The 22,947-nt window shown below is 35.7% G+C and overlaps 1 protein-coding gene across 1 annotated transcript in view; it reads right to left on the bottom strand.

Moving 5' to 3' along the window:
- LOC149572967 (SH3 domain-containing protein) overlaps positions 1–22,947 on the bottom strand; it is a 122,734-nt gene that overhangs the window by 40,825 nt on the left and 58,962 nt on the right. The window contains exons 15-19 of the mRNA XM_089814098.1: positions 5,821–5,922; positions 3,825–4,001; positions 3,450–3,638; positions 2,888–3,129; positions 2,638–2,784 (exon numbers count right to left, since the gene is read on the bottom strand). Coding sequence (XP_089670224.1) covers positions 2,638–2,784; positions 2,888–3,129; positions 3,450–3,638; positions 3,825–4,001; positions 5,821–5,922 — 857 coding nt within the window. The remainder of the gene's footprint in view (positions 1–2,637; positions 2,785–2,887; positions 3,130–3,449; positions 3,639–3,824; positions 4,002–5,820; positions 5,923–22,947) is intronic.

The raw sequence follows: 22,947 nt of genomic DNA, 5'->3' as shown, positions 1-22,947 counted from the left end.
TCAACGAAACTCAGGGTGAAGCACACACCTTATCCTCCTATGGAAGAAGTTAATGAAAGGCTAGCTAAGTTCATTGGCTTAGCTAAGAAAATGAAATAAAAGGGAAGATTTATATTAGAAGATCATTTGATGTAAGCCCAAGTGGCAACTTCTCTTTCTTCTAGAATAGGACAAGTGTCTATTTCTGATTGGCCACTATTTTGGTGCCTTCTCATTGGTTGCCACTCTCTACACTTTTTTCATTGGTCTATTGACGAGGTGGCAGCTTCTCATTGGCCGATGGGGTGGCAACCCTAATTAGAGTTTTTAGGATCCAATTTGGATCGTTGATCTTGTTTTGATCTCCACCTTCCGTTGTATTTTTGGCCCCTATATAAGGCCATTTGCTCTCATTTGTAAAGTGTTGGAGAAATTGTTGCTAAGATAATACCGAAATTGCTCTCTTCTTCATTGTTGTGACTTGCATGGTGATTAAGAATATTTGGTGTTATTGCATGTTTTCTACTTCCACATAGTTGATTTCCTTTGAAGTTGTTAAAGTTGGTTGCATTTGAAGTTGTTTAAGTGAGGTTAAAGTAGATGGATAGTTGTATGGTAGCATTGGTAGATGTTTGATAGGGATCAATACTAGACCACTAGCATCCTAGCGGCTGGTTGGGAAGCCTTGTGTGGTAAACTAATTCATTTTCCTTAGAATCATTGCATCTATGGAGGTGGGGCCGCTGGTTAGCCTTCATTAGATTTGATCCCCGTCCATTTGCTAACCTTCCATCCGTAGGAGTAGGAGTAGAATGGTGAGTAGCTGGGTAGTCGAAGTTTAGAGAAGGGAGTTAGAGAAGTAAGTCAAATATCAAAACTCATCCATTCACCTTCCACCACCACCGCTTTCCCACCAACATCATCTTTGGCAGACACATCCTCCATCATCACCACCATCAACATTATCTGCCCCCGCACATTTCACAAACCGAACCACCATCACCTTCATCCCACCAAAGTCCAAGTCATCCTCAACAATTTGCACAAGGCTGCCTACGTGATTACTAGTGAATCACATCGATAAATCTGAGCGAGTATCCACAAGTGTAAGGAACATTGGAGTTATTCTCATGTCTCGTGAGCAATAACTTTTCAAGAGAGGAATTGTATGTTTGATACTCCGTATCAGATATCCAATTACTAATATGTTATGTAAGTGATACAAAACTCACATCAACAGTCTTATTGACTAAATTATAGTTATTCACATGCTAAAAATAAGGTCATTGAGAAAATTTCAGGATGCCAGACTGCATATGGCAGGTAGGACTCTTTTAAAGAAAAGAAAGTCTTTGTGAAAGGTACGCAGAATTATTTCAGTTATAATTAAGTGGCTACATGCTGGTGTCCAAAGACTTTGAATGTAGAGTATGACCATTGAGATTTGGCTCACATTGAACAGATTGATCTATCAATTTATTTTTAAGATGCATATCTTGCATTAAACAAGTCATGTGGTACACTAGTTGCTTTTGCAAATTGTAGAACCCTTGTGTTAATATTGAAATCATCATTTCACAAAATTGAAATTACACATTAAAATGACTCCTACATTATAGAACTTGGCAATAAGATAGCTGACGACCCCACATATAGACAAAAGGGGTGTTTAAAATAATACTCAATATCAAGGACCAAAATTACCATGCAAACTACCAAAAGAAAAACAAATGAATGTCACCGTGAGGAAGCTTACACCATTCAAATTCGAGGAAGGAGCCCATGAAGAGGATTCCCTCCTTATTTTGAAAAAATAAGTGTACCTGGCTAAATTGAATAAAGGAAAGATCTTAAACTGATGAGCGATTACTCACTGTGTCATTGTTTCTGCATTCATATGTAATGAGGAAAGGCTAAGATTTTCCTGTTTAAAGTTGGGGAACTTGCCCAAGGCAGCAGCAACTTGCAGAAGAAGAGATCTAAACCCTGCCAGTATGCATAGGAAGAGGTCTAAACCCAAGTAACTTGCATGCAGGAAGAATAGCAACTCAAATCTGTCGGAATTTTGGTTATTTGGATATTTTTATCCTTCTAGTTTTTATGCATCTACGAACTCAAGCGTGCAATACATTTTACTGCAAATCTTATCAAAGCTTAGTATATCTAGTTGAGACATAATCAACTCAAATATAGAATGCTCCTAAACATTCATAGTGGGCCAGGGAAGTAATATTTCATTTTACAAGGCAATGACTGAATCCAGATTCCAAACTATAGATACTTTCCCGTAATCAATTCAAAACTTAACCTCAATTGGCTTTTCAAATCCTTCTACCCTTATTAAAATAGCATCAAGTTCAGTCTCAACTTATCATGTTTTATTCCAGAAAACCAACTGAAATAAGAGGAAATTTAAAGTTCTACATTCAAGACTTTTATGCCATAAAGCATGCACGTTCACTATTAACTTTTTTATCTAGCGTAGCAGAAAAAACAAAAAACTGCATTCATCAATGTAGCTGCAATTTTTGAGCTTTATAATGCCTCTCCCACAAGCATGAAACAGTAAAATATGTCCATTGTATAGAATTAGATACACATCAATCAGATGTCATGTTCTGTATAATAAATGGAAAGGAAAATGTCTCAATTGTATACCTTATTGGACCAAGAGGCAAATACTTGGATCGAGGAAGATAGCAAAATAAAGAGACAAGATCGAGAAGACGCTCGTGGGTCTCATAAAGCTTTCGAAGTTCATCATCTGTCCACTCCTGCTTGTTGTTGTCATGATTCCTCATCTCTCTGATCATGTAAACTAACAAAGTGAACAAAATTGACACAAAACAAAAAACACAGATAAAGAACTTGTAATGTTGTCATGAATCAAAAGGATTTCAGAACTCACTTAATCAACTCGTCTTGTGATTTGTACATCTCATCTAGGACCCTAAGCATTGGAAAAATTATAGAACTAAGGCCAGTGCCACTTGCTCCTTGGTCTTCACCATTACTAAGCTGTGTCTCCGTAAATTTTGTTTGCATTCCACCTTGAGCTAGCACGTGAAGGAACTCATATATTTGCAATCTGAAAGGCTCACCCGACCTTATCGCTATTGTAATGAGAGCTTGGGCCGCTATAATCCTTACCTGTTCACAAGGCATGTAGTAAGTTAAAACCATATCAATATGCTATTAGTAAGAAGAATGAAAGAAACATAGGATATGATAAGAGAACTTCGATAAAAAAAATCTTATATATCTCCATTAATAACTGGAAAACAGAAACATGACCATTATTCTCAAGAAAACCAAAAATCTATCTTGGTGTTCTCATTGGAAGGCTAAAATTAACAATAAAACTTACCTAGCAAATAAAGATGATATTACAGACCAGATAATTTAATAAATATGAAAGTTGAAAAACAGTTGAATCTATAAAAAAATGCTGAACATATTATATAGTATACCTCCCAGCTTCCACTAAATGCCCATCTTTGAAGGCGCGTCAAAGCTCCAGCAAGTGTTGGATTTCTGGAACTGGCAGCTGCTACCATTTTATCTGCATCCAACATCATCAAAGCAGTGCCAGGTGGTGTAGCAGACTCCCAAGCATACTCTGATGCGGCATAATTTGCATTCTCCCCCAAAAACCAGACCTGCAAGCAAACATATTCCTATTCAGAATACCTCAACAGTAAATAAGTCTTCCATCACACGTCACAAAATTAGTCTGAAATTTAGATTTTTCAGATAAGTGAAGCAAAAGCATCTTCCTTGTTTATTTATTTCTAATCTAATTTGCACACTCAAGAAAATGTTTTATGTTATGCTCCGGCACTTACAGCAGCCTGCACTAATCGTTGCAGTGCAAGTGCAGACTTTGGATCTGAAGCAGAAACACGATCTATGGATGAGAATCCCTCCATAGATCCAGGTTGTGGCGGTGGCAAATCAAGGACTACAGTAACTGCTTCCAAAGCAGTGTGCTTTCCACCTGGACCAGCTCCAACAAGACACGTCTGCAATAGAAACCAAAAGATCAATTCATAAACTAGAAACTCTCATTCAGACAGTTTGTCAGATGCAACAGATGAAAAATTAGCTTGCAAAACTCCCTCGAGTCATTATAACATTCATGCAAATATGCTTGTCAAACATCAAGATTCAATATCAATAATGGTCAGAGAGGACTGAGAGCAAGGAAGCATTAATTTTTAGCAAATAAACTTGTTATATAAGTGTACTCCTTGGGCACAAGAAGACTAAAAGATTATTCAAGATTCATTTCAACCACAAACCGGTTTTATATACCATAAATACCAAACATCAAGAATGTAAAAGCCCGGTCTTTGCCATGTACAAAGCCAAAATTTTCTTTGCTCAATGAAAGCGTAATATCTTTTCAAGGTCAAATTGCTGGAAGCTTTTCAAATATTGGGGCCAAACAGATATGTGTGTTTTCTTTGCCGATGACTACTTTTTACGTTTTGATTCTAATTATTGTAAAACTAGAACAGAAACAACAAGATTCAAAACTCTTCTTCATAATACTAATAGCAGCACAGAACATTAAACCATAAAACTAGAAAATTGATGCTGAAAAAGAACATAAAGAAATGTAGAGCAACCTATATTGTAGTAACATTTAAAAGCAATTCAACTGCCTCGGAATGTGATGAATTTTCTGCAACAGCTAATGGAGTCCTCCATTGCAGTCTCCAAGATATGATACTAGAAAATTGATGCTGAAAAAGAACATAAAGAAATGTAGAACAGCCTATATTGTAGTAACGTTTAAAAGCAATTCAATTGCCTCAGGATGTGATGAATTTTCTGCAACAGCTAATGGACTCCTCCATTGTAGTCTCCAAAATATGATACTGTTGGTGGAAATTTGACAAAGTTTCTTTTTGATTGGGATTCGGGAAGCTTGGACAATTTCCCAACATGTTTTTGAACTAAATTAGGTGATATATACACTTATATTTTGAATGGTCTCTTAATTGATACAATACATAATAACTGTAAGAGATGTCTCACACAAATATTAAGCCTGTTGTACATAACTAATCTCACCAAAAAAATTCTCAAATACAGATCCAGAGAATATCATCCTAATTTGAACCTGAAGCGATCCATAGCCGATGGTAAGCATAATGTTTATATAGTGTTTATCAATTTATATACTAACTATAGGCAGGCATGTACGAGTCCGTAGTTATCTAAGTAGGCTTGACTCATAAATGTACTATGCTGAATAGATTTTCAGATATTACTTCAGATTGAACCATGACAGTAGCTTATAATGAGCATAATATTTAAAAATCCTTACCAATATATATATATATATATATATATATATATAGAGAGAGAGAGAGAGAGACATATAAATATAGTTACTTTAGAGGGGCTTGTGTTTCTGCAAAGATATCCATGAACTGTCCTCTCAGACATATCTGAAGGAATAAGATATCCCGTTGAATAGTTTTTTTCTGTTCACTGATTACTTAAGACTAAACAGTCATAGCTGAGGGCACAAATGATGCACAATATTCATCACAATCATTATTATACTGCTCTAAAGTTAAAAATATTGAAAAGGTCATATCAACTTTGAGGGAGCTCTTCAGATAACTTCTTGTCAAATTGATCTTACATCTTCAAATTTTTACAACTTATCAATATTTGAAACGTTTCCAAAACTTTGAGGCAGAGGTATGATTGCTTTGAACAAAAGTCAAACGGATAAAAGACAACATGATCTGCAAGAGAGATGAATAACCAATATAAAATGTACACTATATTCTAAGAAAAACTCCAAAACAGGAAGGTACTTACTTTCCACAAAAGTTGAAGGACGTCTGCATCTATCTTCCCAGGAACTTTAGTTGCAAAAAGCCTTGCAATTTCAAGTAATGTCACGGCCATTTCTGGAGTAGCCTATGAACAGAGTCCAAAGCCAATAATATAATCAAAGTTCAATTTTAAGGTCCTTACCTATTAGAGCAACCATGATACAAATGTCCATCCAAAGAGCATAGAGAAAGAGGAGAAAAAACACATACATTTATTTGTAGCACTTTGGTTTTGATTGCATATAAAAAACCATTTAAATTTAATATTATTAAAAGCTACATGCTTCTCATTAATTCCTTATTCCTTTAATAACTGTTTCTCAAATGCATTCGGCTTAGTAATGAAATCAACACAGGAACCAGAACTGGATATCGAACAAAATGTGCACTAGATTCAATTTAGAAGTGTTCCACTGACAAGATTTAATTTTACTATTTCTCTATATGCAACAGCATCTAGGATTTGTACACAAAAACCTAAATAGTATAGATATGAGATAATAGCATATATCTAAGACAGCATACAAGATAAAGACTAATGCCCAAAATCGATTTGAAAATATAAATGGAGTGTGTTCAGAAGATTGAGATTTCTAAAGATGACAAGATTACTTGAAGATGAGGATATACCTAGAAGAGTTAAAAATAATAAATAAAAATGAATAATGAGCCTTTCTAGAGAAATAATATCACAACTACCAAATCTGTAGGCCATCTTCTTATTATTATTATTGGCAATTCTATTATTTTAACATCAAGTCTCCACTTGAAGAGATTACCGTCAAAGCAGAGAAAATAATGGGTACTCACATTTTAATGATATTTTCTTTATAGATAAAGTTTTGCCTGATGATTTGTTTCCCTTTTTATCGCCAACATTTTCCTCTCAGCTAAAGGAAAATTATATTTTCTAGGGCACCACACTTAAATATATTGCATGTTTTCACCATTTCAAACCATTTGGGACAATACATGTTTATAGGATGAAATTTTCCTTGAATTTGTCTCGTACAATTTTACCTGATCCTAGAATTAACAAGTTTGTAAAACAACTCATAACCAACACAACAATACGAGCACTCAAAATAGTTTTCAAGCATTCCCCACCCTAGTGCGAAATGGTATAAACCCATACTTTGAACTACATTAAACCCAGCTCTTTTGGATCATGATCATGGTCTAAACGAAGGTGCCTGTCATCAACCTTTATGATTTTCACATAAGTTTACCACAAACCAAGACATGAACTAAAACACACTCATTATTAAAATAATAATAATGTAATGTTTGTAATGATCATCTTTAGAAACATCATTTTGTACTTTTCCTATGTAGTTAAGAACTGTTTCATATAGAAACATTGTTTTGCAATTTTCTATTTAAGGAGACTTTTGTCTCCATTATTCAATATCAAACTATCTAGTTTTATAACATAGTATTAAAGAAGGTCTGGGCCTAACTCCCTCACGGGAGGCCCGGGATCATGTGGGTTGCATGTTTTTGCATGTGCTTACCATGTGAAGTCTAATGTTTTGCCACGTGAGGGTTTCTGTGATGGGTTGTTTAGTTCGTCGCTATTGTAACTTGTTTTCTGCAGTGCAGGGGTTTTGCATGATTTTGTCCTAGAAATCATGACTTTTCTGCAGGGGGTTTTTATTTTTTTCCACAAAAAACATGGTGGTGGGTTTTCTGATTTTTTCCAAAGGACCAAAACAAATCATGTTTTATAATTTTTTGTCTTGAAAAAGAATTAGTGGGTAGGTTTTAATATTCTTGCCCTAAAAAATGATATTGTGGGTATTCAAATTTTTCACCTTAAACATTTTGGTAGGGTTTAATATTTTTCGTCCATAGAAAATTACTGCTGGTTTTGAGCAATTTTTTGCCACAAAAACCATTTTCTAAAAGGGTTGTACCATTTTTCCTCAAAAATGCAGTTTTGTGTATTGATCTGTCTCAGATTTTGGGTCTAATTTTCATCAATTTTTCTTCTCAGAAATTGTGTTTGATTTCTTCAATTTTATTCTCAAAAATCATTTCTGAGTTTCTGATTTTTTCTATAAGAAAAAGCATGAATGGTGTTGCAAGTCTCTGGATTTTTACCATTTTTCTACAAACAAATCAATGCTTTGCAAGCTTCAATTTTAGGATTTGGCCCCTTTTTCACAAAAGTCATAGCTTTTGCAATTTGTTTTGGGTCGCACCTAGAGTTGTTGAGGCTAACATTTGCAAACATGTTTTTGTTGTTTTTGACAAAATCATGTCTTGAGGGTGTCTTTTTTTCCACAAAATCGTTGTTTCAAGTTTTTTATTAGTTTTAGTAACTGATCTCATAGGGATAGCTTTGTTACCCAACATCAAGTTAGAGGCATCTAGTACTCTTGGTCATTTCTATAGGTTTTGCAGATTCAGAGAGGGCCTCAAGAGCAGGCTCATGTCATAGAGTATTTTGATAAGGGGGCAGCCTTCTATGCATCCACGATCAAAAGGCCTACAAATTGTCTTCTAGTAGGGCAGTTAGTACGATGACCATTAATGGAGGGTATTAAGATAATAATGTAATGTTTCTAATGGTCATCATCTTTCATGAATTTAGTTTTATTAGTTAGCTTTTATTTTCGTATTCAGTTAACGATTGTTTCGCTTAGAAACATCTTGTAATTTTCTATTTGAGGATACTTTGATTGTATTGTTTAATACAAACTATCAAGTTTTATAGCACTCACCTATTCACCTCATATAGTTTCTAGATTACCACTAACCTTTTCAAGATCCATGAATTGCATTGCAATAGTGTTTTTTATTCATTACAATATTTTACACTAAGGTTACATAAGAAAATAACACACCTGCGAATAGAAATAACTATAGTTGGCAATCATATCATTCCATCTCCAACATCATAGGATATTGTCACTACCACTGGAGATGGAATATTGGTGTTATATTCAGTCTACAGTACAATGTTGTCTTGGCACTCTTCGTTTTGGGTCCGAAAAGCTTGTTTATGACTCAGGAATCTCTTTTGCAAACCTTATGAAATCTACATGGTCTAAGTATGTTTTTGACAAACCAGTGTCAATAGTTCCCAATGCATCTATATTTGCCAAGTATGAAAATCTATACCTTAGAATTTTAAAAAAATTCAATGAAAGTTAATTTGTCCATGACTACACCTTAATCAAAAACAAATTAAAGGTGTCATCCTCCAATGATAATGCACATTGACTATAACACTTCTAACAAACTGACAAACTTAGACCAACTTAATAATAATAAAAACTTACAAAAAACAAAATTCCTTTTTCATGAATATAATGCATCAAACTCTTTGAAGATGTTTGTCCAGAGGCACATGCAGGTTTCAAATTTGAATGCTCATTCCCAGTTGATCAAAAACATGTCCAACAGACACTAAAAAGTCTATTTTCTTCCATTACAGCTTTTGCATTTCAAAACTTTTCCCTGAATGATTTCTTGGTTTTCTTCTCCTATTATTCAGCTTTCCGGTGCAATTTGAATCATCAAATTTCATTAAGATATGAAAAAGATATTTGAAATTTCATGAGGCTGTTCCACACCCTTTTTCATTTGCCTTGTCAAAAACTTCAGCAACACCTCAAATATTCCAAGCAACTCAAACATCCAATTACGGATATCACGGACAAGGCTTCCTTCATGAGTGACTCAATGTTGAAAAGTTTAGGGAATTCAAATGGTGCTCCCGATTTGATGTCTCACTGTTCCTCATAGGAAACACCATGCAGTCAAAATAATTTCCTCTCAAATACATGCAATCTGATCCTTCATTAGCAATCCAGCATTGATCAATCAGCGTAGATATGCATCAAAGCATAGTTTGCTCATTCTTACCAATAGGCCATGGACTAGACAGCCAAAACTAATGAGGATTTCAAGTCAATCTGCCGTGAAGTTCCAAGAAAAAATATTCTAGAGCACCACAGCAAAATAATACTGCTTGTATTCACCATTTCAAGCCATTCAGGGAAACACATATTTATAATCAACAAGTTCTTAAATTAACACATAACCAAACAGCAATAGCTTTTACAATAGAAATGTCATCTGAGATTAATTTTTTATTCTAATTTAATTACATTATTTATTCATACGCTTAAAGAAAAAAGTTTTATACAATTGAGATATTATTGGGTATTTATATATAATAAATCTCCAAACTTTGTATTGTGGCTGTTTAGGTCATGGCTCTAAAGCAAAACATGGAGTTAACTATTGTTTTGAATTTTCATTTGTGGGATATGTCACTTGGGTGCCTAGGGAATAACTTTCTTCCAGCTAATTTCATTATATTCAACTTAAACCAAGGACTACAATGGATATGCTGCCAACTCTTCTCCTGTGACGTGTGGGTGGTTGAAAATTGTTCAAAGAAAGGATAAATAATGAAATGTGTTCTCACTAGATTCCATAAATATGTTACCTATTAGGCATGTGGGGCCTACCAATTCAAGTCTGGTTTGGCATGGAAATGGGTTTAGGTTTGGTCCACACTATGGCCCATCCAAGGTGTTGTCCCATTCTTATTAGCCCAAAAACTCCCTCACATGGACCAAAGCATTTTGAAGACAAAAACAAAGTCATTTCCCTTATTGGGAATGCAAAACAGAAATAGCGTTCATCATTATTGATTTTTCTTCTTGCTTGCCATTGCACAAATAGAGTTGCAGATTGATCAGTGAAGTTTCCAATGGGGTTGGCTTGCTACCCTATGCATTTGCAAGAACCCATTTGTTGCCAAGAAGATCGTAGAGGAAGATTTTTAACAAAGGGGTGAGTATTTTTCAAGCTTAGATAATTTACTCTACATTCCTTTCTTTTCATTTAATTAATTCTTCAAATGTGTTGTTTACAAAACTTCTTGTCATAACGATTCCAATGGAAATAGGTTGTAGCTCCATGGGCCAACCTCACTTTAAAACAAACCAAAACTATCCCTTTTGGAAATATATTGATATGGTAGAGCAACTTCCAAGTGCTGGGGTTATGTTTAGATTTGCAATGGTGTGGTGTCAAATATTCAAGCTCATATGGTCAAGTGAAAGGCCATTTTGTGACAAATTCCTAGACTAGTGATTAGAGCTTGTCAAGGGAGATATAGGCATGCCTATTCCAAAAGCACAAAACATAGCATATACTAATGAGCAAGAAAAAGCAACTCAAGCAACAAGCTACCAATCAAATCATCCTCTATTGAACATAAAAACTTGTTGAATGAACCCCACCCCCAAACCCCCATCGCCTTCTAATCACCAAGTAGAGAGTTGCCCATTTTTGCCAAACCTGAAGAGCCGCCCATGGCCTTTCCACATAAAAGACCGGAGAGACTGATGCAAACAACAATTCACAATGAGTCTAAGAGATTTCCAATAAACACATAGCAACATGTCTCTATTCAAATGGATAAAAATTTAAAATTCAATGTTGCTCACTCACCATATTGGCAACAAATAATGAAAGTAAGTAACAAGGCTCCAAAAGCATACAAGGACCCAATTTTTCAGAAAGTGTGTAGAACCTTACTGGAAAAACAAGTGAAATTGAACAACATAAAGCCCATTAGAGACCTGTTGGCAGAAACAAGTAAAAATTTAAATTACCAATGGATGGAAGGATCAAGAAATTCATTGATCAATATTATAGGCTATAGTGATATCTCGTAAAGGGGCAATATTTTCGAGAGCGGTGGATTGTGAAGGGAAGATGAAAGATGGGAAATTTATTGTTAACATTCTCATCATCTGGTGTATCTGCATCTTTATTGCAAGCAACATTGCCTTCTTTATAAGATTGTTCTTTCAATTTTCCTTTGCTAACATCAACCCAGTTCTGCAAATCCATGTTGTGTGGCCCTTTTTCTAACAGTAAAAAACATTTATTATCTCTTTTATTTTTGTTTGACCATTTTAAGTACTTCGTGAATATAATGCCTTGTCAATTAGATGATGGTCTTCTATAACTTCCTTCGTCCTCTTTTCTTTTGCTAGAAGGGCTGAAATCATATCATCTAAAATCTGTGAGGTGATTTGGCTGAGTGTAAAGATGACATTACTACATTTGGAAGATAAGTTATTTGGAAGATAAGTTATTTAACAGGATAGCCTTAGCATCATTGTCATCAACAAGAGCCTTAACCTCTGCAAGTTGCCTAATGAGAGAACTTAAATTACTTATATGGCTTGACATTCTGATTCCATTTTCCATTTTGAAACTAAACAATTGAAGTTTTAGAGAAAACTTTACATTGACAGCTTTTGGTCCAAACAGCTTGTTTAGATTTCCCAAATGTTTGCAGAAGAGTTATCTAAATCTATGTGATGAAGTTCAGAATCTGCAAGAGAAAGACCAATAATGGCCTTGGCTATATCATCTCTATTGTTCCACTCCAACAATTTGCATCTATAGGTGGTTTTTCTTTTCCACTTACTATTCCCCATAATTGTTTATTCATTAACAGCTTTTGAAGTTTAATCCTCCATGATGAATGTAAATACAGGATATTTGTCTAATGGAACCTCCATTGAACAACAACACAAAAAATGGTTCATGGCCTCGAATGATTAACGAACCAGATTAACAGTCTGCACAAATCTACTTCACACAAATGATTGACCCGTATAAAGAACCCGCCTTTATTACTATGCTCCTTAGCAAGCTTTTCTCAATTCACACCAACAAAGAGAGGAGGTGGAGGAGGTTACAAATTCCATTGATCATGCATTCATACCATTCACCAGGATCCCTCCAAGCTGGTAACTAGAATGACAAAATTTACTTCACCACCACTAAATGCCATACTCTTTCAACATGATCTATTTTACCTCTCAATGGTGATACATCCTTATTCATTCAGGTCAATATCATTCACTGCATGTGGCATTTCATGATTACGTGCCACAAGTGTTGTCACTTCAAAAAGAAACATGCCCAAGTGCACATCTCAGTGCATGGATAGTATGTACTCCCAGTGCAGCAAATGAAACTCCACGCTCACAATCGCCATCCAAGACAGTCCAGTTAGACAAAGGACTGCACTCCACGCAGGGATTTGATGTTGTACAGTGGACACTAGCGGTGCCAGACCAAGGACTGCGATCCGCAAATGTTTTGGCTTCTTCAGCAATCAACCATACTTCTGACACAGGTTATGATGCATTCACTGATATCCATGCCCTTTACTCTTGCAAGCTTTGCCCACTGCTGCATACGCCCTACTACAACATAGTCAATTCAATTCCCCCTCTCCATTTTGCATAATTTCTCTGATACCAAATATTAGAGAAAGAGCAAATAAACAATGAACATTTGATGATCTTATTGATAATTGATCAAGGGAATTTATACCCTAAAGGCAGTTACACCCACAAACAGTTTGGAGGAGACTAACAGTTACAAAATGGTAACCAGTCTTACCAAACAATGTAATAGAAATATGCCAACACTCAGTAAGCAATACCGAACAAAAAATAGAGCCCCATTCTGATTCCCCTTTGTGAAGTATGTGGATATTGTAATTCCCCATTCAAGAGGTGGTGCATTCCAATAGAAATGTCAGGTTTGTTATGTAGAAAGGAACAGTACATATTTTCGTGGAAAAATGTCCTAGAAAAAAATGCACCTATACCAAATTCAAGAGTATTAAAATATATTCAAGAGCATGACGAAGCAAAAGTGAGAGAAGAACATACGCAAAATGTCATCAATGGCACTAGCAATAAAAGTTTAAAAAAATCAACGGGAATGAAATCCACCACAAATGTTGTGATAGAAGATCACCCCTTCTCTACTACCTCAATTGCCCTTGATTCTAAAAAGGAAGCACCCCTTACACACAAAAGAAAGGGATACCTAGAAATTGTATTTCAATATTAGAGTACGGAAATTTCTGAAATTGATGTGGCAAGATAATTGTATGCAAATGGGTTGTCTTTTAATGTTGTTCACTCTCCATATTGGAGGAAGATGTTGAGAAGTGCTAATTGTTATTCTGCATTTTGTCACCACAAAATGCAAGTAACAGTACAAAACTTTTTCAAACTAGTCTCACATTTCTCTGAGTTAAATTTGTTATTCAATTGGTTAATGTTGATCGACCAATCAAATCCAATTCACATAACAAATTCTTTTACCAAAGGCTTTCGTCAAGTCTTTTTCATTTTTCTATTTGTCGAGCCTATGCTTGATTTTTGAAGCCTTCAACATCTTTTTTCTCGGTTTTGAGTGTGTGTTTATTGGTTTTTTATCTTTTGGTTTTGTCCAAAACATTGCTTTCGCTTTTCTCTTCGATTTGGTCTATTTTAGACTTTAATCGGAGTTGGCAGTCAAAAGATGTGACCATTGTAGTGCCCAAAAGGTGGACTCTCAGGGTGCAACTGCATGATTTAAAAAATCATGTTATATTTTGAAGTTAACATTCACTTTTTGAAAAATATAAATTAAATACACTTTATGTTATGTTTTTTAGTTACTTTATCATTTAATTTTTCACTTAAAGTAACTAAAGAGCACTTTATGTTATGTTTTTAAGTTAAGTTACTTTTTTAATTTTTCACTTAAGTGACTATATAAACTATATAGTTTATTTTAATTTTTGAGTTATAAATTGAAATAACCTAGTAAATGTTACTTTTTAAATAATATTTGTATACTATATGATAAAACAGTGTAAATATTATTTGTGGCCTAATAAGTAATATTTCATCAAATATTAAATAAACATGTGCTTATTTAAATCACTTTAGTTGTGCAATTTTAACTTTAGACTCATTTGCATATTTTATATATGCATATGCATCTAGAGATTGAGCTTTTGAATCAAAAGCATGTAAATGCCTTTGATTTAAAACATGCAATGAACTCTTGAGAATGAGTCAAGCATATATGCATGTTTTTAAAACATGCATATGCACTCTAAGAGTGCGTTCAACAAAGGGAAGCACATTTACATGTTCTAGAAAGTGCTCTTGCATCCCAAGACCATGCTTTCGACCAATATGCATGTTTTTATAACATGCATATGCACTCTAAGAGTGTGTTTGGTTTGAAAGAAGGCAAAACACATGTTTTTAAAACATGTAATAGCACTCTAAGAGTGCGTTTGGGCTCTCATTCCATGTTATTGCATCTTGAAACTACGTTTTTGCTTCCAAGAGCAAAAATGATACATGCACATGCCCTTGAAGATCACGTTTTTGCATGAAAACACTAGATCTCTTCATGAAATGTCTTGAAATCTCTTCCTCAAGAGGCATTTTTGCATCCTCATGCATTTCCATGCATTTGGCATCCCTATCCATGTGAAAAACGATTCATTTTAACCTCTTTTGGATCCACATTTTGCTTAAAAATGTTCAGATTTGGGGTTTTGCAAGCACGTTTTGACTCTAATAGAGGTCCTTTTCACCTTTGATGGTGTGATCAATGCATTAAGGGTCACATTTTTGCATTCTAAGATGAAACCACGTTTTTGTCAAAAACAGGTTCTTTCCATGCATTTTACCAAAAACGATTTGTGCTTTGGTGTTTGTTGACCATGTTTTTGGGCATATACATGAAAAACACCTCATCTCTTACTCATCAATCATTTATCATTGCAAGGATTGAAGAAATCAAATTTTGTTTTGGAATTTTTCAAAGATAGAGCTTCTTCCTCCTTCATTTTTGGATCAGTAACAAGTGGGTGGACATTTTTGGTTTTGCTCATTAATTCCTACTTATCTTGCTATTTTCTTGCACGTTTTAGCTTGATGTATTACACTTGTTGATAGAGATGCCATGAAAAGTGTATTTTTCCTTTAAATATGATGTACACTCTCATTTTCACTTTTTGGATCTTCCCCAAACTCCAAATTCGAAATTGCATTATAAAACCACTTGTCTCTTAACATGATTGAGTGTCAGACCGAAGATATGTGTTTGTTTTATTTGCATTTTTGTTTGTTCTCTTGTTTCTCTTCATTTTGAAGAAATTCCAAGTTCTTCCCCAAGAGCCTGAACATCTCACTTCACGTTCATCATTACATATCATAACGCTTCGCATCTCACTCTTTACATGCAATTACATGTATTTCCATCCATCATCCGCATGTACATGTAATCTCATTCTCCATTCCCACTTTCTCACATCTCACTCTCCGCACCCAATCGCATGTCATGATTACATGAAAATTCCATTACATGTAATTGCACCTTGAAAACCCGTTTTTGACACAAAGTTACCTTTTAAAGAGCCAAAAATGTCATGTGTGCGCATTCCCATGTACTTGGCCTTCATTTTTCCTTAGAGATATCAATAAGAGCTCACTTTGCCTCATTTTCCCATCATCACAAGGCAGATTGCATCCATTCCTTTCATATGCAATTACACTTCTACACGCAATTACATGTAATCTCATTCTCCATCCACAATTACAAGTAATTTCATCGTTTTCCCAAATACATTTACATGTCATCCATCTTCCTAAGTCTCATTTTAACCCTTTACTTTCCATATCACAACCAATTCATTGCATATGTTCCATGAGTATCTAATCAATACTTTGAATATACTATTCCTTACAGATCCTTTTTGCGAATATTCTCATGGAGTTAGAATCCATATCTTCCAATGATGGATTCAATTGAATTGAAACTTTCATATTGCAGCAAGTCAAGATATGCTAGGATTTTTAAAAATAATGAAGACATCCAATAAAGAAGACATACTTTAATTCTCAAGAAGCAGTAATTCATTTGGTATTCATTTTCTCAATTGTTGTCTAAGGACCTGAGTTTGTGTGGGAATGCGCCAAGCACAAAAAAAAGGTTGTAGGTACTTGGTGGAAAGTTATTCTAAGTTTACATCTGAACACCGTCAAGAAGGTTTTCGAAGTGTCCGAGATTCCAAAATGTGTCAATCTACAAAGGAGAATTCACAACTCTTGAACGAGAAAAAGCTTGATCACATCAAGATTTCAAATGACAACGGACAATTCATCAAAGAGAGTCAGAGGTTATCAAAAGATGCAACACCATGGTTGTCAAGGTAAATGCAATGGCACAAAATATAGAAACTCCCGATCCTGTGATCATCCGTGATAGCATCGCTAAGTACAAGGCCCTTCAGAACAATCCCTACGATTGTTTCTTTTCTCTCTTTCTTCTTCTTATTCATGTTTATAATTGAAGAGGATGTATTACATGAAAATGTGTAATTACATGTAATACGATTTACATGTGTAATGACATGTAATCCAATTATTTCTCTTGTTAGTTAGACCGGGTCAAAGTTGTTTGAGTTGCTCCCACTTTTTCCTCCATCTTTTTCTCAACTCCTTTTCTTATATAAGGAGTGCCCTCTCATTGTAAAAATCATCTTTTGTTGTATGCAAGAAAGCTCTGTCAAACTTGTGCAAGCATTACTTTGATTGTGTAGTACCAATTTGGGAGAAAAGTGAATAAAAGAAGCAATTGGATTCAAAGCTTTGACTGGAAGTAATTGTGATAGTGCAAATTAGAAGCTTTGATTGTAATTTGTACCTATTGTCTTTGATTCATGTTATTACCGTGTGTTCAATAATAGATGAGTTAAGAAGCAACTGGAGTCGAAGTTTTGACTAGGAGCAATTGTGGTAATACATAGACTAGAAGCTTTGACTGTAGCTTGTGTTATCATCCCAAATTCACGGAAAATAGTTAGAATTCCCTACTTTTGAAAGTCTTTGTGTCCCAATGGTAGAGGTTATTCTTATAGAATAGGTTAAAACAGAACTTATTGCCAACCCGGTATGCTTTCAGCTATAATTTGAGTTACTGTTGGTTTATCGATTTCACCATTTACAACTTTAGATATAAGTGTAGTTTGAGGTTTCATCTTACCCATTACTCATTCCACAGGTAAGTAGATTCTTTCCTGAAAGCTAAGAGGAAAGAATATTGGTAACACCCCATACAAAATCTCTCAACTTCTTGCTTACCTTGAGTTGATCCAGGGAACGATGAGAAGGGGGAGTCTTCCCTTTAAGATAGGAGGGACTATCGCACACGTTGTGGCTGATCATCCTATTTTGCGACTAGATTTTTCTCAAAACTGTCAGTTACAAAATATCCACCCAACACTAATCAAGCTCATTTAGGGTATCAGGGCCCTGATTTTGAGAGTATGAACCACCTTGTTGGATCAAGAGATCAAGTTGATTGATGAGCAATTGAAGCCCATAAAGAACTATTGGAGTGAGACAAGGGGAACAACTGTTTCAAATGGGTGGAAAGATGCTAGAAATAGTCCATTGATCAATGTTTTGGCAGTTTCTCCTAAAGGGGCAATGCTTTTGAAGGCAGTGGATTGGGAGGGGCAAGTAAAAGATAGGCCATTTATTGCTAATATTATTATCTCTTCCATTGAACAAGTGGGTGCTAGAAACGTTGTCCAAGTCATAATAGACAATGCAAAGAATTGTAGAGTGATGATTTGTTGGTTGAAGAGAGATACCAGCATATTTTTTGGACACCTTCTGCAGTCCATCCACTCAATCTTATGCTACAAAAGACTTGGAACAATATTGAGTGGATTAAGGAGGTGTATGCAGAGGCTGAGGACATCCAGATGTTCATCACAAACCACCAAATAACTCAAGGAATATTTAGAATGTTCTCACATTTCGAGTTACTAAAGGTAAGTGACCTTGAACTCAATTAGTAATTTAATTTGACAAAAATACAATCTTACAATTTCTGATTTTTTGATTGTGCAATCATTATTCTTTTCTAAAGTATGTATCTAATAGTTGTAAAAAAAATTACTCCACTTTATGTTATAGGTTTTTGAGACACGTTTACATCAAATTTAATTGTCTTGGGACTACTTGTGCGACTAAAAGAGGCACTTTCAAATATGGTAATCAACGACAATTGAGCTATGTGGAGGCAAAGTGGTGCAAGGGCACCCAAGCAAGAAATTGGTCATATGAGGATATTTAGTATTCAAGGAGGTCAAAGGGCATTAATAAAGGTTGATTGGAATGTCTCAAGGCATCATGGCCTATTGCAACAATCAAGTCAGTGGAAAATGTATAATCCTAGAAGTCCTCATAAGGACCATAGGATCAAATGAATGTAAGGGGGGCCAATAGTGCCCACATGGGAATAAAATAAGTTGTAAGGATCTTAGATGGCGTAGATTAGCCTTAGAGTACATTTGGAAGAAATTTGAATGAGTTTTAAATCCATTAAAGCAAAGAAATATAAGTTAGAAATTCAAATTTTTGAATTCTAACAGTTAGCAGGTATTTGGAGGGAAAGTTGATTTAGACCCTTAAACATATTGTTAATGCCTTCCAACTACTTGGATTGGTTAGGAAGTTGTTTGCCACCCTATATAGCCTAGTAAAGGCATAGGGAGTACAGATTGGGAGTCTTTTGTATGGACAGATCGTTGGAGAAGAAAAAAAAGTTCACTGTTTTGAAATTTTCATATGTTTTTGTGATTGAGTTCTCATTCCTTGTTATGCACATGACTTAGGAACATCATGTAGCCTCTGTATTTCATCCTTGAATGTGCTGACAGTATTATTCCTGCATTCCTACATAAATTGCTGACAAGGAATAAGGATTTGGCATTTGTTTTAAACCAGTCATGTTTCCTAGAATGAAAACATGAACATTTCATGGATGTAAAACCCTGATACCCATGAAATGTTCATGTCCTAACATGTATGATAGTTTTGTAATCATCAAATGTGCAGATAAAATGGAGAAGTTGCTGGTGATCACCATTTGCATGTTTTTAAGGAAAACTAATTTATGGCTAAGGTATAGCAATAGCAAAACTAGCCATTAGAAGACCATGTTTTATGGTTGAATGTGATTAGACATGCCTAGAAGAAGGTGATTCCATAAGTGATTGGTTGTGAAAGTGCTGGGAAGGGCAACATTTAGAAAGCGCTAGTTTTTTAGGGTTTCTAGAGAGCAATTTGGGGGTTTTGCATCTAGAAAGCTCATAGAGTCAAATTGATTGGGGATTCATCTAATTGGAGACTATTTAACATTCTGCCCAAAGTGGTAAGGTTTGGGGATGAAATCCAAGGGGATTTCCTTTGTAAATGCACCCTTATTTTAGGCCTAAAACAGGTACAGTGGCTCAGTTGTGGAGATTGATCCAAAACAACAGGTAGAAACCTTTTAGCATGTCAAAGAAGAGTCAAATGGGTATCAGGATATGAAATTAGTTTTGAAAGTCTTTCGGAGAAATTTTGAGAAAGGAATTAAATTCACTTCCTCAAAGGTTGGTTTTGCCTTGAAGATAGTTACGTGAAATGTTATAAACTAATCAAACAGGTAGGATTGGTCAAGTTAAGGCCCTTAGAATCCCTGTGAATCAGTGGGAAGGTTGGGCCATGCAAGCCTTGAGATTGTATTAGGAACATTTGGGGAAAGGTACACCATTTGTGCAATCTTGTCATTGAAACTTAGTAAGCCCTAGATTGCTCTGCATCAGAGTGGTATCAGAGAACAGTAGCATCCTTTGGGAAAGGAGAGACAGTACATGTCAGAAGTGGAAGACTTTGGAGAGGCTCAAAACATGCCTCCTAGAATGACCAACATAGGAACTTGAGAAAGATAGAGAGAGTTAGAGAAGGTGAATAAGAAGAAGGGAATTAATCATGAGGATCAAAGTGAAAATGAAGAAGAGGAAGGAGACGTTGAAGGAGAAGAAGAAAGGGTACCAAGAGAGGAGATGGATCCAGATGACATGAGAGTGGTTAAAATTGCTACAGTCATCAAAGGAAATGACTATAAGGGGAAATTTGACACCCTGATGTATGATGGGAAAATGAATGAGGAAGAGTTACTTGATTGTTTTGAAGCAGTGGAAAACTTATTTGATTGTAAAGATGTGGCAAAGGAACATAAGATTAAGATTGCAAGTCAAGACTAAAAGGGCATCCATTATTGTGGCGGGATTGCTTGCAAGCAAATAGATGGAAGAAAGGGTTGGCTAGGATCACATCATGGTCAAGAATGAGGGAGAAGATGAGAGAAAAGTTTCTCTCTAAAGACTACAAGGTTCAATTGTATAAGAGAATGCAAAGTCAAGACAAAGGACATAGATGTCCACGGGTATACTGAGGAGTTTCATAAGTTAGACATCGAGGTTGCTTCTGATGAGGAAGAGGAAGAGAAGGTAGCAAGGTACATGGGTGGATGAGATTCAACATTCAGGATGAGATTAATCTTGCAGCACCTAGCACTGTGGAGGAGTGCTATAAGTTGGCTATGAGGGCTGAGGAAAAGAGAAAAAGAAGACGAGAGAGGCAAAGGAATGGCAGCAGCAGAGGCAGGGAAAGAGTAGCAGCCCTCTAAATGACAGTCAGAGGTCAAATGGACAAGACAAAGGCAAGAAGACTATGACAGATCAGAGCAAGAGCACAAGAGGTGGTAGATTTGGTTTAAAGAGAGGAGTATTTACTGGAAGATGCTTCACATGTGATGAAGTGGGGCACTCTTCCTACAAATGCCCATTAAAAGAAAACAAAAGTCCAGGAGGAAGAGTTTAGTTAGTACAAGAGGGCAAGCCAAAAGAGACACTATCAAAGAATGCAGACCCAGCGGAAGAGGAGTTCTTAATGTTTACAAGAAGGCAATCATTGAAGAAGCCAACCATATTCAGGACAAGATGTAAAAGCAAGGGTAAGTTTGTCAAGTGATAGTGGATTCTGGCTCACATAACAATCTAGTATCTTGTGAGATGGTGCAGAAATTGGGATTGCAAAAATAACCACATTACAGTCCTTATCAAGCCACATGGGTAAGCAAAGTGCAAGGCATTATGCTGAGGGAGCAAGCATATGCTAAGGGAGAATGGGCAAGTATGGAGCAGCAGGAGGGAGCATGAGGACCTTTTAGAACCCAAGGTCAAAATGAAGAATGTTTTTGTTTTTCTAACATGTTTTGTTGCAGGTGTTTCCAAGGGGCTTGGAAATCTCAGGGTGGGAAATATGGTGCAGGAGCACCAAGACTTGAAGGAACACCAGGGGTCCCATGGAGGATCCCAAAGCACTTGAAGATCAATAAGGCCATTCATGGTCATTTTCTTTTGTAATAAGAGCTTTAAGGTCATATAATGATGTAATCGTGGCCATTAGAACCATCATAGTATAGTTGAAGTCAAAATGTGTGCAAGTATTCCAAGTTTTCAAATATGTCATGGGACTTAATTGGGCCCCGGCCATTACATAGGTTCATGGGGTTGATAGCCTTAAAATGTTTATGTAAGGTCATATGATGATGTATTTGGGGCATTCAAAGCCACTAAAAAGAACATTGTGTCAGTAAAGCCTATAAGGGCTAATCATTCGTCTAATAATGTTTCATAGTTAATCAATGGATTTAAGGATGTAAGGTGTTAGTCAAGTCATTTATAGACCACTAAGACCGTGTAGAAAGAGGACATACGCAGTTTTGGAATGACAAGTGTTCAATAGTAGTTGGTTGGATCAAAGGGCATGAGTATGGATTGGGCTCTGAAAGGGTTTTCGGAACCTTATGAAAAAGGAAAGGTGTTGATTAATTAAAGAAGGGGGAATGCCTTGTGTGTGGGTTGGGAATAGGTTGTCCCTAAATGATGGCTTAGTGTGAGGATGCTCTACATCATCATCTCACACAAGAGTAAAGATTACAAAGAAGAGGAGACAAAGAGGCGCATGAAAATGCATAGCTTGAAGACTTGGATGCTTCACTTCTCGGCTTGCAATTGAAGATTAGGACACCAATACTATTATTGCTGAGTCAACCAATTCTGAAGAAGAAGATAAGATAAATTTATTGATGTGCAACGAGAGACCACAAAGAGGGTCTAAGGGACCACCTAGGAACAACCAAAAGAAGAAGATAATGATGATGAAGAAGAAGAAGAAGAAGAATATTAATAAATTGGTAATCCTAGTTGAACTTGAAACAATGATTCTTGAAATTGCTATTATGATTTAATTTTTATGTTTTCAACCTTTGAAGTTGAACTTGAAATATATGAGGGTATGATCACGATTCATGATGCTATGATTACAAGGTTTAATGTTTATGGTGTTTTTGTTGT

Source organism: Cupressus sempervirens, chromosome 2, assembly GCF_028749045.1.
Source record: "Cupressus sempervirens isolate cs-2001-9-10 chromosome 2, ASM2874904v1, whole genome shotgun sequence".
Lineage (NCBI taxonomy): Eukaryota > Viridiplantae > Streptophyta > Pinopsida > Cupressales > Cupressaceae > Cupressus > Cupressus sempervirens.
The sequence above is the reverse complement of the archived record's forward strand: the minus strand, read 5'-3'. Positions and strand labels throughout refer to the sequence as shown.